Source organism: Mobula hypostoma, chromosome 25, assembly GCF_963921235.1.
Source record: "Mobula hypostoma chromosome 25, sMobHyp1.1, whole genome shotgun sequence".
Taxonomy (NCBI): Eukaryota; Metazoa; Chordata; class Chondrichthyes; order Myliobatiformes; family Myliobatidae; genus Mobula; species Mobula hypostoma.
In genome coordinates, this window is record NC_086121.1 from 28,083,129 (window position 1) to 28,097,868 (window position 14,740).

Consider the following 14,740-nt stretch of genomic DNA (forward strand, 5'->3'; position numbering starts at 1 on the left):
CTTTCCCCTCCTATCAGATTTCTTCTTCTCCAGCCCTTTACCTTTCCCACTTGCACTTGGCTTCAACAATCACCTTCTAGCTCTCTCTTTCCCCTCCCCCTACTTTTCCCTTCCTTTTCAGTCCTGAAGGAGGATTTCCGCCCAAAACGTCAACTCCATAGATGCTGCCTGACCTGCTGAGTTTCTCCAGCATTTTGTGTCTGTTGTTTTGGATTACCAACATTGGCAGACTTTCTCATGTTTATATTCTGTGGTTCATGTTATTTTAGTCAATCCCAGATATTAGTGAGAGAAAAACAATTCTGTTCTTGCCTCACTAGTTATGGTCATTTTGTCTAATAATCTTCGATAAGAGCAAACGAGGAATATCCAAATTAAATTGCATGTGTTATTATTACAACCTACGGTTACATTCATGTGATAAAATATTTGTCTGAATATAAGCCATGGCCAACATTTAAAGGAATGACAAGCAACAATATTGAAGAGAATATCAGAGGAAGACTAAATTTTTATGGAGTCAAGGAGAACAGTGACAGATTCACATTATATAATCAATAGAGCCTCTAATTACACAAAAACAGGGAAAGGCCATTCAATATTATCTTGTTAATGTGTTTCTATATTATACGCTTAAATCACAAGTACAACACATGTTGGTGCAATCAGTCTTATACCTTCAAAGGATTGACAAATTTTCCTTCTATCTTCATTTTATTGGTTATTTCAAAGGAATCTGAAGAATTTACAGCTGGAAATGATAACCCTGGATCTGTGTCGACTGGGATTTTCTCTAGAACGAACTGGATTGTGGTGTCATTCAGGATATGAAAGGCTGGGGAAAAAATAAGAAATGAGAGTACAACTTCTGCCAAGTGATACAATGATATTTGACTAAGATGAACACTGATTAGAATCAAATGATTAAGTATTTCTCTTCTAAAAGCAAATCCAAAATTTCCTTCCATGTTTATTTGGGAGGATTATTCTCTGCAGATAACTGAACCAAGCAGCTGTTCCTCACTTCCAAATGATAGGGAAGAAGAAATGAGCACCCCATGTTCATACTGAAAGGCTGGGTATATTAGGCTTGAGAAGCCAGGTGGCCGACTCCTGCTCTTATTTTCTGCTGTTTTATATTAGATAAAGTAAATATTTGCTTCATAGATCACATCAATAATTACTTCCTCTTGTCAGCTAATAATCACACACAAGCCAAGGATTAAACCTGGCATCTTTAACAGCTGCAAAGTTTACTTACAGACTAGGCAGTGGATTGCTTATCAAAACAATGCAAAATTGCATTAATTCAAAAGTGTTCTTTGAACTGACCTTGACCCTTGTGCACAGAATCAAAGAAATTTTGTCGTGTGAAATGCATTTCTTCCTGACTGGAGGTGCTAGCAGCACCAGAAGCTGACTGAGGAGATTCACTGGCATCGGTCTTGGAACAGTGCACGCTGTTATTGAGGGAGTACATTTTGATATCTTTAATTTCCACTTGTAGTCGGTCCCTCCCAGAATCATCTTCACCAGTTACAAAATTCTGGATTGAAGTCCGGCCCAAGTGTCCAACCAATAGCTCACAGCTTCCAGGCTTCCGTGGGACTGCAACCACAGGTGACTCAATGTTAATGTTCAAGATTAATTTCACTGGGTTATCCTCAGGAGCTTCCATCCCAGCATTAACATCATCATCAAGCTCAAACATATCCCTTGACTTACGTGGCTTTTCAAAAAGTAAAACCATCTCACTGTACTCAGCTGTTTTGTTTACCAGGACAGTGGAGACTTTGGAAGCTGCACTCTTTAGCATATTTTGGAAGTTATCTTCAAGTTCATCCATGGATAAGGAAAGTTCCTTAAGAAATTTTGGTGAATGGTTATAATGTAATGATGCCATGTGCAGACTCAACATAAACTCCTCTTGTGATTTTTCAATAAATGTAAAGCTCAAAGCTTCACTACGATTCAGCTCAGTTTCAGACCTCATGATAGACTGAAAGAACCCAAAATCACTAACTGTTTCATATGCTTCTGTATTTCCAATGCTTACTACAAAATGATTTTTTATTTCATCTTGTGTCAAGTCCAGTAACTGAAGGCAGCCAAGAGATCCATTCATTTCAAATCGACTGCCCATTGAAACATTTACCTTGGTGCCATTGATACTAGCTGTAGCAATTTTTCTTCCCAGTTTCTCCCCACTTGTTAGCCTAACAGTCCGGAGAAGTAACACATTTAGCCGATGGATTTCTACTGCCACTTGTGTATTTTGATCGTAGGTAGACTGAATAGACTCTCCATCTTCAAAACTCATTGCTGGATCAATAAGTGGAGACTCTGGAGTTGCATCTTCTTTGGCCTTTGGAAAGGACTTCTGTAGAAAGCCAATGAGTTCAACCATAGTTTCTGGATTAAGGATAATATCCAGATTGTTGACCTGCAAAGACATGACTTGTAAAGAGCTATCCAAATTCATAGAAGGGCAATTGGAGCTCACAAACTGATATTCCAGTTTAATCAGGACATCCTGGTCCTGAGCAGTAGACGATGGAGGTACTTGCTCATCCAGTGCTGCTGAGTTGCTCAATGTGATTTTATTTTTAACTAGTGAGATATCATTATTGACCAGTGAAGTGACAGTAGGGTGAGGAAAGATTGGAGACTGGGCTCCGCTATCACGAAGACTTCCTGTGGGAATGTCAAAGCTCAAGTTTTTGTGAGATGCCATCAGCAAATCAAAGTCAGTCCCATATGTCTGTACCGTGTCCACCAACAGCAAACCATGTACAGACAGTGTCACCTCACTATCATAAGGCCTCTTCACAAAGTTGGAATTAATGCCAAAAACTTTTAGCACAGATATGTAACGTCCACAACTCTCCACCCCTAACTGCATGTAATTAATTTTGAACTCTGCAATGAGTAGCTTTGACTCAACCAGAACCTCACGGGTATGTTGCTCAAGTGACATCACACTCTGTGTTAGACTCATCTTTGAATCCAGTAGCTTGCTCCGGCTATCCACTTTATTGAAGATTTTTTCTCGCCGCAATGACTGCTGCTCACATGATAGCTGCTGATTCTCGGAAGTGGTCATCCTTGACAAAAAATTGCGCAATGCCATGATTTTATCCTCATTTACATGTATTTTAAGTTCAGGCAGAGTGCCACAAAGCATGGCTCCAGGACGATTTGGGTCAGAGGTGTACATTAATCGTCGCTCCAATTGTAGCAGCACATTAAATTTCTCAACAACATGTGTTGGCCCAACTTCACTATCCTGAGCATGCTTCCAGTTATCCATGACCCGCCCAACCATAATCTGCATATCCATGAAGGACAGTGAGTATTTCTCATAAAGCTTATTGTTAATAAAATGTTGCTGCAGCTGCTCCTCAGTAAATCCTAAACCAAGGAATTCTGTGGACTTTGACCCAGCATCAGAGCTGGGCTCTGGAGGTGGTGTGTTGGGTGGTGTGGCTAGTGGTGTCTTGTATTCATCATCACTGAGTTCCTCCTCTGGAACAGAAAGTCTGACGCTGGCTCTGCTCTTGGGCTCATCTGTAAATACAAAGAGTGATGTTAAGGATGGCAAAAGATCTCATGGTAAATTAATAGGAGTTTTCTGAACAGTGAATGTTCACCAACTGTATATTCTCACACAGGTTTGATAAGTTTTGTCAAATTTCACAATGCAAATGAGCTAACTGCTGTAATTAGCGTCAGCAAACCACAGCCTATTGACTGGATAACTTGCTTTATTCCTAGTTTTGAGAAATCCAATAGCAGTCTTTATTTAACCATAAATTTCTACAAGTTTATATTTCTCATTTCAGCATTACAACCTTTGTTTTCCCTAACAACTTAGCCAATGAAATTCTAGAATCTATGGAATACCTGATAGGAGCAGGAAGCCTCATGGTCAATTCCTGTCATATTTCAAGTCAGCCAATCTCAATTTTGATAGGAAAATGTAAATACAGACAGAACAAGAAATTCTGTTCTGTCACCACTATCCACAGATGACAATCAATATCTACAGAATGAATGTGCTTCTAAGGAAAATTAATTGAGAAGGGCAATATAACAGGCAAAACAAAAGCAAGCCTGTGCTTTATGACATCTGATTCAAGGTACAAAGCATTCAATCAACTCATTTATCTCCAAATAACACAAAGGGTGGTTAGAATTGTTTTCAACACTGCCGCGTGTTAAATACTTCAGAGAAAAACTTCAACTGCTGTGAGAAAATGAACAATCCACAGAAAAACAGTAAAAGAAAAATCAAGACTTATTCATCTCCTTTAAACATTACCAGAAATAGAAAATGGGAAATATAGAGAAAAAAAAATGAAAAATAGTTTGAAAACAGATCGTTGAAATATCCTAAATAAAGCTGAAAATATCCTAAACGCACAACAGAACAGCAACTCAAAGGTTAATACTTCAGGCATCATCTTGAATAAATCAATCCTCATAAAGATTAATTCACCCTGGTCTTTCAAGTGTTGGCTTGTTCCAACATTTGTGCTGTTGCTAAACATAACAATCTTCAATTAATGTAAAAATGACATTGGTAAGGTTATGCAGTTTCAATGGAGACTGCCTACTGAAGCCAAAGAAACTTTTGAACTCAGTAATTGTGCAGGCAATTTAAACAGAACATCATTAAAGAGAGTGACTAGCTCAAAAGCAATTACCTCGAAAATTTGTTAGCAGAATTCGACCCAGATCCACAACTACCAGCAAGGAATCTGCAGATTTGAAATCATCTGGAAAAATAACTTGAGGAGCAGAAATATCTAAATTCATCATCCAACGTTTATCATTTTCCTGGTAATAGAAACATAAATTTGGCATATTCACTTCTTCAGTAATGGCAGATGTTAATGATTTAATACTCAATTGCATATTTGCAAGCAGTCCATTTACTATTGCCAATAATCAGCTCATGCAGTTACAGAAATTTAGCAGACAGAACGTAGCCATTTTATACATTTTGTTCATGCCAGACAATAGAAGGTTGTTCTGACTAATCAGGCTTGTCCCAGGGAATTGGAGGTTATGCTAGATACAAATGCTCATCCTGGTTCTTTAAAGTATGAGGGTTTCTTCCTCCATCTACCTTTCAAGTACCATCTTCCAAAATTTACATTTTCCCCCAACTTCCATTAATTCTTCTGACCATTATCTCAAATCTCTGCGCTAAGTCTTTGATTTCACTGCAGGAGAAAGAGGTACTTCGCATCTTGGTCTCATATAACTTTATACATCTCAGTTAATCCCAACTCAGTCTCCTCTGAATTAATGAAAACAACTTCATTCTGGTCAATCCTTTATCACTGTTGAAATTCTGAAGCCAGGATGACATCCTAATACATTTCCAAAAGCTTTCTATCAGAATCAGAATCAGGTCTCTATGGGTTGAGTTGAGAAATGGCAAGGGTAAAAGAACCCTAATGGCTATTGTATACAGGCCTCCAAACAGTAGTCGGGATGTGGATTACAAATGACAGCAGTAGATAGAAAAGGTGTGTCAGAAAGGCAATGTCATGATAATCGTCAGGGATTTTGACACGAAAGTGGATTGGGAAAACCAGGTCAGTACTGGACCTCGAGAGAGAGAATTTGTAGAACGTCTAAGGCTACATCTGCACTAGACCAGATAATTTTGAAAACACCAGATTCGTGTAAAAACGACAGGCGTCCACACTAGGCATTTTTGAAAATACCTCTGTCCACATTACAGTGGATATTTGGGTGAATCTCCTCCTACTGGGCATGCGCAGGACACACAGAAAACAAGCGAACAGGAAATGGTATACTTGGTGCACGTTTGTCCAGTTACAGATTAGAAAAACTTAAAAAGGAAATTGCCAAACGAAAAACTTGGTGTGCATTTGTCCAGAAACATTTCCTACAGCCATAGTCTCTTCACCGATTAAAGGGATGACAGCTACAACTAAATGCAATAAGGCTTGTTACTGGGAAAAAGTGAAATTTGCTGTTACCTCATTTGCTTGCCATGTCTTTGTGAATTATTTTGCTGTCTTTAACATGTGCAATAAAACGAGTTACTGGGCAAAAGTGACAATTGCATCTATTGAATGTTTGCACAAGCAATACATTAATAAAGCTCCTTGTTAAATGTATAAAACATGTCTGCATCAGTGTTACCTTGTATTTCCATACAATGTTACATTAGGCTGTTACATATCTATTGCCAGATATTGTTGTGGTGTTGGGGGTTGCGTTCAATGAAATGCCGCGCTGCTGCCACCATTTGCTCCGGCACGTCATGACAGCGGTTTTAAAAATAGCCGGTTACCCCGTACACACTATGCCGGATATTAGGCGTTTTCAGATTTATTCACTCTGGAGAGTGTTTCTGAAAAGTTCTGTTTTTGGGGGAGGAAAATGCCGTTTCATTGTGGATGGAGGGTCAAAACGAAGAGAAAAAGCTTCGGTTACAGATTTATCCAGTCTAGTGTGGACGTAGCCTAAAGGATGGCTTTTTAGAACAGCTTGTTGTTGAGCCCACTAGGGGATCGGCTGTGCTGGATTGGCTGTTTTGCAATGATCCGGAGGCGATAAGAGAGCTTAAGATTAAGGAACTCTTAGGGAACAGTGATCACAATATGATTGAGTTCACATTGAAATCTGAGAGGGAAAAATAAAATCCAATGTGTCAGTATTTCAGTGGAATAAAGGAAATTAGAATGGCATGAGAGGGGAACTGGCCAAAGTTAAATGGAAAGAGACATTTGCAGGAAGGACAGCAGCAACAATGGCTGAAGTTTCTGCAAAAAATGGTGGAAGTACAAGACAGATATATTCCAAATAAGAAGAAATTTTCAAAGGGAAGAAAGAAACTACTGTGGCTGGCAAGTGAAGTTAGATCCAAAGTAAAAGCAGAAGAAAGGGCATACAAGTAAGTCAGAGCCAGTGGGAAGATAGAGGATTGGGAAGCTTTTAAAAACTTGCAGAAAGAAACTAAGAAGGTCATTAGGTAGGAAAAGATGAATTATGAAAGGAAACTGGCACCTAATCTCAAAGGAGATACTAAAGGCTTTTTTTTAAGTATATAGAGGGGAAAAGAGAGTCGAGGGTAGATACAGGACCAATAGAAAATGACGCTGGAAATATTGTAATGAGAGATGCAGAGATGGCAGAGGAACTGAATGCGTATTTTGCATCAGTCTTCAGAGTAGAAGACATCTGAGGTATACCGGACATTCAAGAGTGTCAGGGAAGTGAAGTTTGTGCAGTGAAAATTATGACTGAGAAGGTGCTCAGGAAGCTTAATATTCTGAGGGTGGATAAATCTCCTGGACCTGATGGAAAGCACACTCAGGTTCTGAAGGAGGTAGCTAGAGAGATTGCGGAGGCATTAACGATGATCTTCTAAGAATCGACAGACTCTGGCATTGTAACAGATGACTGGAAAATTGCAAATGTTACTCTGTTATTTAAGAAAGGTGGGAGGTAGCAGAAAGGAAACTACAGACCTGTTAGTCGGACATCAGTGGTTGGGAAGTTGTTGGAATCGATTGTTAGGGATGAGATTACGTTGTACCTGGAGGCACATGACAAGATAGGCCAGAGCCTGCATGGTTTCCTGAAAGGAAAATCCTGCCTGACAAACCTACTGTAATTTTTTGAGGAAATTACAAGCAGGGTAGACAAAGAAGATGCAGTAGCCGTGGTGTACTTGGATTTTCAGAAGGCCTTTGACAAGATGCCGCATATAAGGCTGCTTAGCAAGCTAAGAGCCCATGGAATTACAGGGAAGTTACTAGTGTGGGTGGAGCACTGGGTGGTGGGCAGAAAACAGAGATTGGGAATAAGGGGATCCTATTCTGGCTGGTGGCTGGTTGCTGGTTGCCAGTGGAGTTCCACAGGGGTCGGTGTTGGGACTGCTGTTTTTTACGATGTATGTCAATGATTTGGACTATGGTATTAATGGATTTGTGGCTAAATTTGATGATGATACAAGGAGGAGTCGGTAGTGTTGAGGAAACAGAGAGCCTGCAGAGACTTAGATAGTTTAGGGAAATGGACAAAGAAGCGGCAAACAAAATACATTGTTGGAAAGTGTATAGTCATGCACTTGGTGGAAGAAATAAACGGGCAGGCTATTATTTAGATGGGGAGAAAATTCAAAATGCAGAGATGCAAAGGGACTTGGGAGTCTTTCTGCAAGGTACCCTAAAGATTAACCTCCAGGTTGAGTCAGTTGTGAAGAAGGAGAATGCAATGTTGGCATTCATTTCTAAAGGTATAGAATATAAGAACAGGGATGTGATGTTGAGGCTCTATAGGGCAGCGGTCCCCAACCACCGGGCCGCGGACCGGTACCAGGCTGCAAAGTATGCGCTACTGGGCCGCGAGGAAACGATATGATTTGGTGATATGAGTCAGCTGCACCTTTCCTCATTCCCTATCACGGCCACTGTTGAGCTTGAACGCACGCGAGGTCATTACCCGCGCATCATCCATGCCAGCGCAGGAAGAAGATCAACTCCTCCAGCTTGCAAATGACGACGGGCTGAAAAGTATGTTTGACATAACATCTCTGCCGGCATTCTGGATCAAAGTCAAGGCTAAATATCCTGAGATAGCCACGAAAGCACTGAAAACGTTGCTTCCATTTCCAACATATCTCTGCAATAAATGCAACGAAAACTAAGTTGCGGAATAGACTGGACATAAGGAGCCCCCTTCGAGTATCGCTGTCTCTCACCACCTCTCGATAGGACCGTGTTGTTGCAGGGAAACAAGCCCAGGGCTCCCACTGGTTCAGCGATATTGGTGTGTTGCAATGGTTTTATATGTTCATACAGGGAAAATATGTGCTGTGTGTTTAATATCTAAACGTTACTTAAAATGTTATGATGCTATTGACTTATAAGTGACCCATATAACCATATAACAATTACAGCACAGAAACAGGCCATCTTGGCCCTTTTAGTCCGTGCCGAACGCTATTCTCACCTAGTCCCATGGACCTGCACTCAGTCCATAACCCTCCATTCCTTTCCTGTCCATATACCTATCCAAGTTTTCTTTAAATGATAATATCGAACCTGCCTCTACCACTTGTACTGGAAGTTCATTCAACACTTACTTCAAGCTCCGCTGTCCTCCCCGATAATTGACTTATCACTATATTCACGTGAGGAAAATATGCGCTGTGTGTTTAATATTAAAATCGTTAGATAAACCCTTTTAGAAACGAAATTGAGTGTTTTAGTCACTTACCACTTATATTCCAGTCGTGATTAACAACCCCGCCCAACAGAATTGCCAAAAATGATTTGTAGAAAAAAATCGGCACATACACGTATGCGCACACAGGTGCCCGCGCAAGGCTTCATGGTCATTGTAGTCTTTCTCGGGGTAAACCCAACGTACTTGACTGCTACTCTTGTCCGTTGGCAACCCTACCCGCCCACCACCCCCCCCCCACCCCCGGTCAGCCGGTCTGCAAGAATATTGTCAATATTAAACCGGTCCACAGTGCAAAAAAGGTTGGGGGCACCTGCTATAGGGCACTCGTGAGACCACATTTGGAGCATTGTGTGCAGTTTTGGGCTCCTTATTTTAGAAAGGATATACAGGATTCCCCCGCTATCCGAAGGTACAGCGTTCCTATCAAACGGTTCGTAAGCCGAAATGTCGTAAAGTGAATAAGCAATTACCATTTATTAATATGGGAAAAATTTTTGAGCGTTCCCAGACCCAAAAAATAACCTACAAAATCATGCCAAATAACACATAAAACCTAAAATAACAGTAACATATAGTAAAAGCAGGAATGATATGATAAATACACAGCCTATATAAAGTAGAAATACTTTTCTGCACTGACTAGCACAGCGAAAATCTCACGGCAGCACTCTTGGCGGAAGCGCTCTCGGCAGAAACACGGCGCAAGCGCTCTTGGCAGAAACGCTCTCTCCAGTAACCTTTAAGCTATGAAGCTGCCAAATCATACCAAATAACACATAAAAATACACAGCCTATATAAAGTAGAAATAATGTATATACAGTAGCCAGTCTTACTATTGCCATATTTATTGTTGATGGTTCGAAGCCTTTAAAATCGTTCACTACTTAGGGACACAGTCTCCTCCAAACGCCATTTCTCATCAAGACTTTTAGCCTATCGAGAGCATCTCCAACGTTGGCGATTGCCAATCTTATATTGTATTCTTTCCAGATCTCTCGCAAAGACGCTTTGGAGTTGCTCTCTCTGTCAATGGTACTTACAATAAAACGCATCACATTTTGCGTATAGTAAGCCTCAATTGCAGCTATTAGGCCTTGGTCACACGGCTGCAGCAACGATGTCGTATTCGGTGGTGAGAACGCAACACGAATGTTACCGCCATACTCGGTAACGTCTGGTGGATGAGCAGCACAATTATCGCCAATCACAAGACACCTATTATCGAGGTTATTTTCTCTACAGTATTTTTCAGCAAAAGGACTAACATATCCACTCATGTACTCAGAAAAAAGCACTTGGATACTCCAACCACTTGGATGTGAACAGAACACAACGGGAAGTGTTTTATCAACGCCTTTAAGTGCCTTCGTATTTTCTGAATGGTACACTAGTAGAAGCTTAAGGACAGCATCACCAGTGGCGTTAATAATAGGCATTAGGATAAACCTGTCCTTCGATGCCTTGTGTCCCTTAGCCTGCTTTTCTTCTATCAATTTTTTTCCAATAAATTGCAGTTTCGTCTTAGTTAAACACTTGCTTATACGAATAACCACCTTCTGTAATTATTTTCTTCAGTTCTGCTGGGAACTTTTCGGCAGCTTCAATATCAGCCGAAGCACTCTCTCCAGTAAACGCTAAACTATGAAGCTGCCCTCGCCTCAGAAACCGATCAAACCACCCATGACTACCTTTAAATTCCACTTTCGCAACACTTTCATCACCATCGTCCACAGCTGTTTCAGCTTATTAAAAAGACTGACTGATTTCTCCTTAAGTATAAGAAAACTTAACGGAATACCACGCTTTGTACACCCATCAATCCACTCAAGCAATAGACTTTCCATTTTATCCATTATTGGATGCCGACTAAGAGAGACCACTTTGCTACGAGCAGAACCAACAGTAACATCGGCAGCTTTCAAAATTCTTTCTTTCTGCGTATAAATAGTGCAAATGGTGGATGCAGGGAAGTTCAACGTGCAGACAATGTTCACCACGATTGAAACGCTTAATTATGTCTAGTTTTACGCTAAGTGTACCACCCTTACGAGCTCTTTTAGGCTTTTCTGATACCATAGAACTCATCTTGCTAACAGATGCACAAAATAAATTGAGATAAAGCACGTGTTTAAGCAATGCCGGCTAGAATGCAGTTCCTGGGGAGGAGCTTGGCTGTTCGAGCGCGCGCTGCCTTTTCTCGTAACAGTGAAAACACCTTCTGTTAGCAAAAACAGGTAACTAATGCAGGTCTTTCGTAACAGCAAGGTGTCATAAAGCGAACGCTCGGAAAACGGGGGCCACCTGTGCCGACACTGGAGAGGGTTCAGAGAAGATTCACAAGAATGATTCCAGGAATGAAAGGGTCACCATATGAAGAATGTCTGGGAGCTCTTGGGCTGTATTCCCTAGAGTTCAGGAGAATGGGGCGGGGGGGATCTCAAAGAAACATTCTAAATGTTAAAAGGCCTGAACATATTAGATATGTCAAAATTATTTCCCATGTTAGGGGCGTCTAGGACAAGAGGGCACGACTTCAGGATTGAAGGTCATCCATTTAGAACTGCGATGCAGAGAAATTACTTTAGTCAGAGGATGGTAAATCTGTGGAATTTGTTGCCACGAGCGGCCGTGGAGGCCAAGTCATCGGGTGTATTTAAGGCAGAGATAGATAGGTTCTTGATTAGCCAGGGCATCAAAGGCAGGGGAGTGGGGATGACTGGAAGAATTGGATCAGCCCATGATTGAATGGCTGAGCAGACTTGATGGGCAGAATGACCTACTTCTGCTCCTATATCTTATGGTCTTATGGTTCAATATCCATTTAGGAATCGGATGGCAGAGAGGAAGAAGCTGTTCCTGAATCGCTGAGTGTGTGCCCTCAGGCTTCTGTACCTCCTACCCGACGGGAAGGGCATGCCCTGGGTGCTGGAGGACCTTAATACTGGATGCTACCTTTCTGAGACACCACTCCTTGAAGATGTCCTGGGTACTCAAAATGGAGCCGACTAAATTTACAATCCTCTGCAGCTTCTTTCCGTCCTGTGCAGTTCCCTCTCCATACCAGACAGAATGCTCTCCACGGTACAACTCTAGAAGTTTTTGAGTATTTGTTGACATACCAAATCTCTTCAAATTCCTAATGAAGCATAGCTGCTGTCTTGCCTTCTTTATAACTCGATATGTTGGGACCAGGTTAGATCCTCAGAGATCTTGACTCCCAAGAACTTGAAACTGCTCACTCTCTCCACTTCTGATCCCTCTATGAGGATTAGTATGTGTTCCTTCATCTTACCCTTCCAGAAGTCTGAAATCAGCTCTTTCGTCTTACTGATGTTGAGTGCCAGATTGTTGCTGTGACACCACTCCACCAGTTTGCACATCTCACTCCTGTACACTCTCTTGTAACCACCTGAAATTCTACCAACAATTGTTGTATTGTCTGCAAATTTATAGATGATATTTGAGCTATGCCTAGCCACACAGTCATGGATATATAGAGAGTAGAGCAGTGGGCTAAGCACATAGCCCCGAGGTGCACCAGTGTTGATCGTCAGTAAGGAGGAGATGTTATCACCAATCCACACAGAATGTGGTATTCCAGTTAGGAAGTCAAGGATCCAATTGCAGAGGGAGGTATGGAGGCCCTGGTTCTGCAACTTCTCAATCAGGATTGTGGGAATGATGGTATTAAATGTTGAGCTATAGTCAATGAACGGCATCCAGATATAGGTGTTTGTGTTGTCCAGGTGGTCTAAAGTCGTGTGAAGAGCCATTGAGATTGCATCTGCCGTTGACCTATTGTGGCGATAGGCAAATTGCAATGGGTCCAGGTCCTTACTGAGGCAGGAGTCCATTCTAGTCATGACCAACCTCTCAAAGCATTTCATCACTGTAGATCTAAGTACTACCGGGTGATAGTTATTAAGGCAACTCACATTATTCTTCTTAGGCACTGGTATAATTGTTGCCTTTTTGAAGCAGTAGGAACTTCCACCCGTAGCAGTGAAAAGTTGAAAATGTCCTTGAATACTCCCACTAATTGGTTGGCCAGGTTATCAGAGCCATCCGGACCTTCTGCATTGCGAGGGTTCACTCTCTTTAAAGACAGCCTAACATCAGCCTCTGAGACAGAGATCACAGTGTCATCAGGTGCAGCAGGGATCTTCAAGCTGTAGTTGTATTCTCCCTTTCAAAGCGTGCATAGAAGACGTTGAGTTCATCAGGTAGTGAAGTATCGCTGCCATTTATGTTATTGGGTTTCTCTTTGTAGGAAGTAAGAGCTTGCAAATCCTACCAGAGCTGTCATGCATCCGATGTCGCCTCCAACCTTGTTCGAAATTGTCTCTTCACCTTTGAAATAGCCCTCCGCAAATCATACCTGGTTTTCTGGTACAGACCTGGGTCGCTAGACTTGAATGTCACAGACCTAGCCTTCAGCAGATGATGTACCTCTTGGTTCATCCATGGCTTTTGATTTAGGAATGTACAGTAAGTCTTTGAAGATGCACACTCATCCACACAGGTTTTAATGAAGGCGGTAACAACTGCAGCATACTCATCCAAGTTCGAAGATGAGTCCCTGAATAGTCCAGTCGACCGGTTCAAAGCAGTCCTGTAGGTGCTCCTGTGCTTCCCTTGTCCATACCTTCTAGGTCCTCACTACTGGTGTTGCAGTCTTCGGTCTCTGCCTATACTTAGGGAGTAGAAGTACAGCCAGGTGATCAAACTTCCCGAAATGAGGGCGTGGAATAGCACGGTCGGCATTCTTGATGGTGGTGTAGCAATGGTCCAGTGTGTTGTTTCTTCTGGTATTGCAAGTGATCTGTTGATGGTAATTGCTTAGTGATTTTTTTCAAACTGACCTGGTTAAAATCTCCAAAAACAATGGTGAGGGCATTAGGGTGTGCTATTTCGTGCATATTGATTCCATTGCTTAGATCATCTAAAGCCTGATTGACATCAGCCTGAGGTGGAATGTATACTGCTACCAAAATGACCCTGGAGAACTCTCGTGGTAGGTAAAAAGCCATCACAGCTTCCATTTTTCAATACTCTAGCTGTAGACGAGCATGATCTCCCTCCCTTATGTTCAGTACTTCGACAATAAAGGGAAGTATTCATAGTGATTTCTTAAACTTTCCTATTGCCAAGGAAATGTTGACATATATTACAGGATCACTGTCTTCCTCTGTCCTTATCAGTATTTTACCATTTACGGGGTAGCTGAATGTCTTGTCTGCTTTCAACTAATGTATTACTTCACATTTGTCCAGATTAAATATAATTTAGAATTTTTCTTCCTATTTTTCCATCTCGTTCACTTTTCGGATAATAGTTTGATATCCAATTAATTATTAACAATTAAACTGGTTCAGAATTATTATTTTAAATTTGGGCCATTTGAGAACTAGGAGCCAGCATAATTTAGCAAGGAACTGATTGTGGCAAAAGACAATCAATACACAAAATACATAAGAGTTTTGGATGAGATAAAGTTCAAGT

At 41.3% G+C, this 14,740-nt stretch overlaps 1 protein-coding gene across 3 annotated transcripts in view; it reads right to left on the minus strand.

The window, feature by feature from the left end:
- The window catches only part of vps13d (vacuolar protein sorting 13 homolog D), a 323,941-nt gene that overhangs the window by 235,607 nt on the left and 73,594 nt on the right, over window positions 1-14,740 (minus strand). For all 3 annotated transcript variants that reach the window (XM_063033119.1, XM_063033121.1, XM_063033120.1), the window contains exons 17-19: window positions 4,707-4,839; window positions 1,333-3,567; window positions 678-835 (exon numbers count right to left, since the gene is read on the minus strand). In XM_063033119.1, coding sequence (XP_062889189.1) covers window positions 678-835; window positions 1,333-3,567; window positions 4,707-4,839 — 2,526 coding nt within the window. The remainder of the gene's footprint in view (window positions 1-677; window positions 836-1,332; window positions 3,568-4,706; window positions 4,840-14,740) is intronic.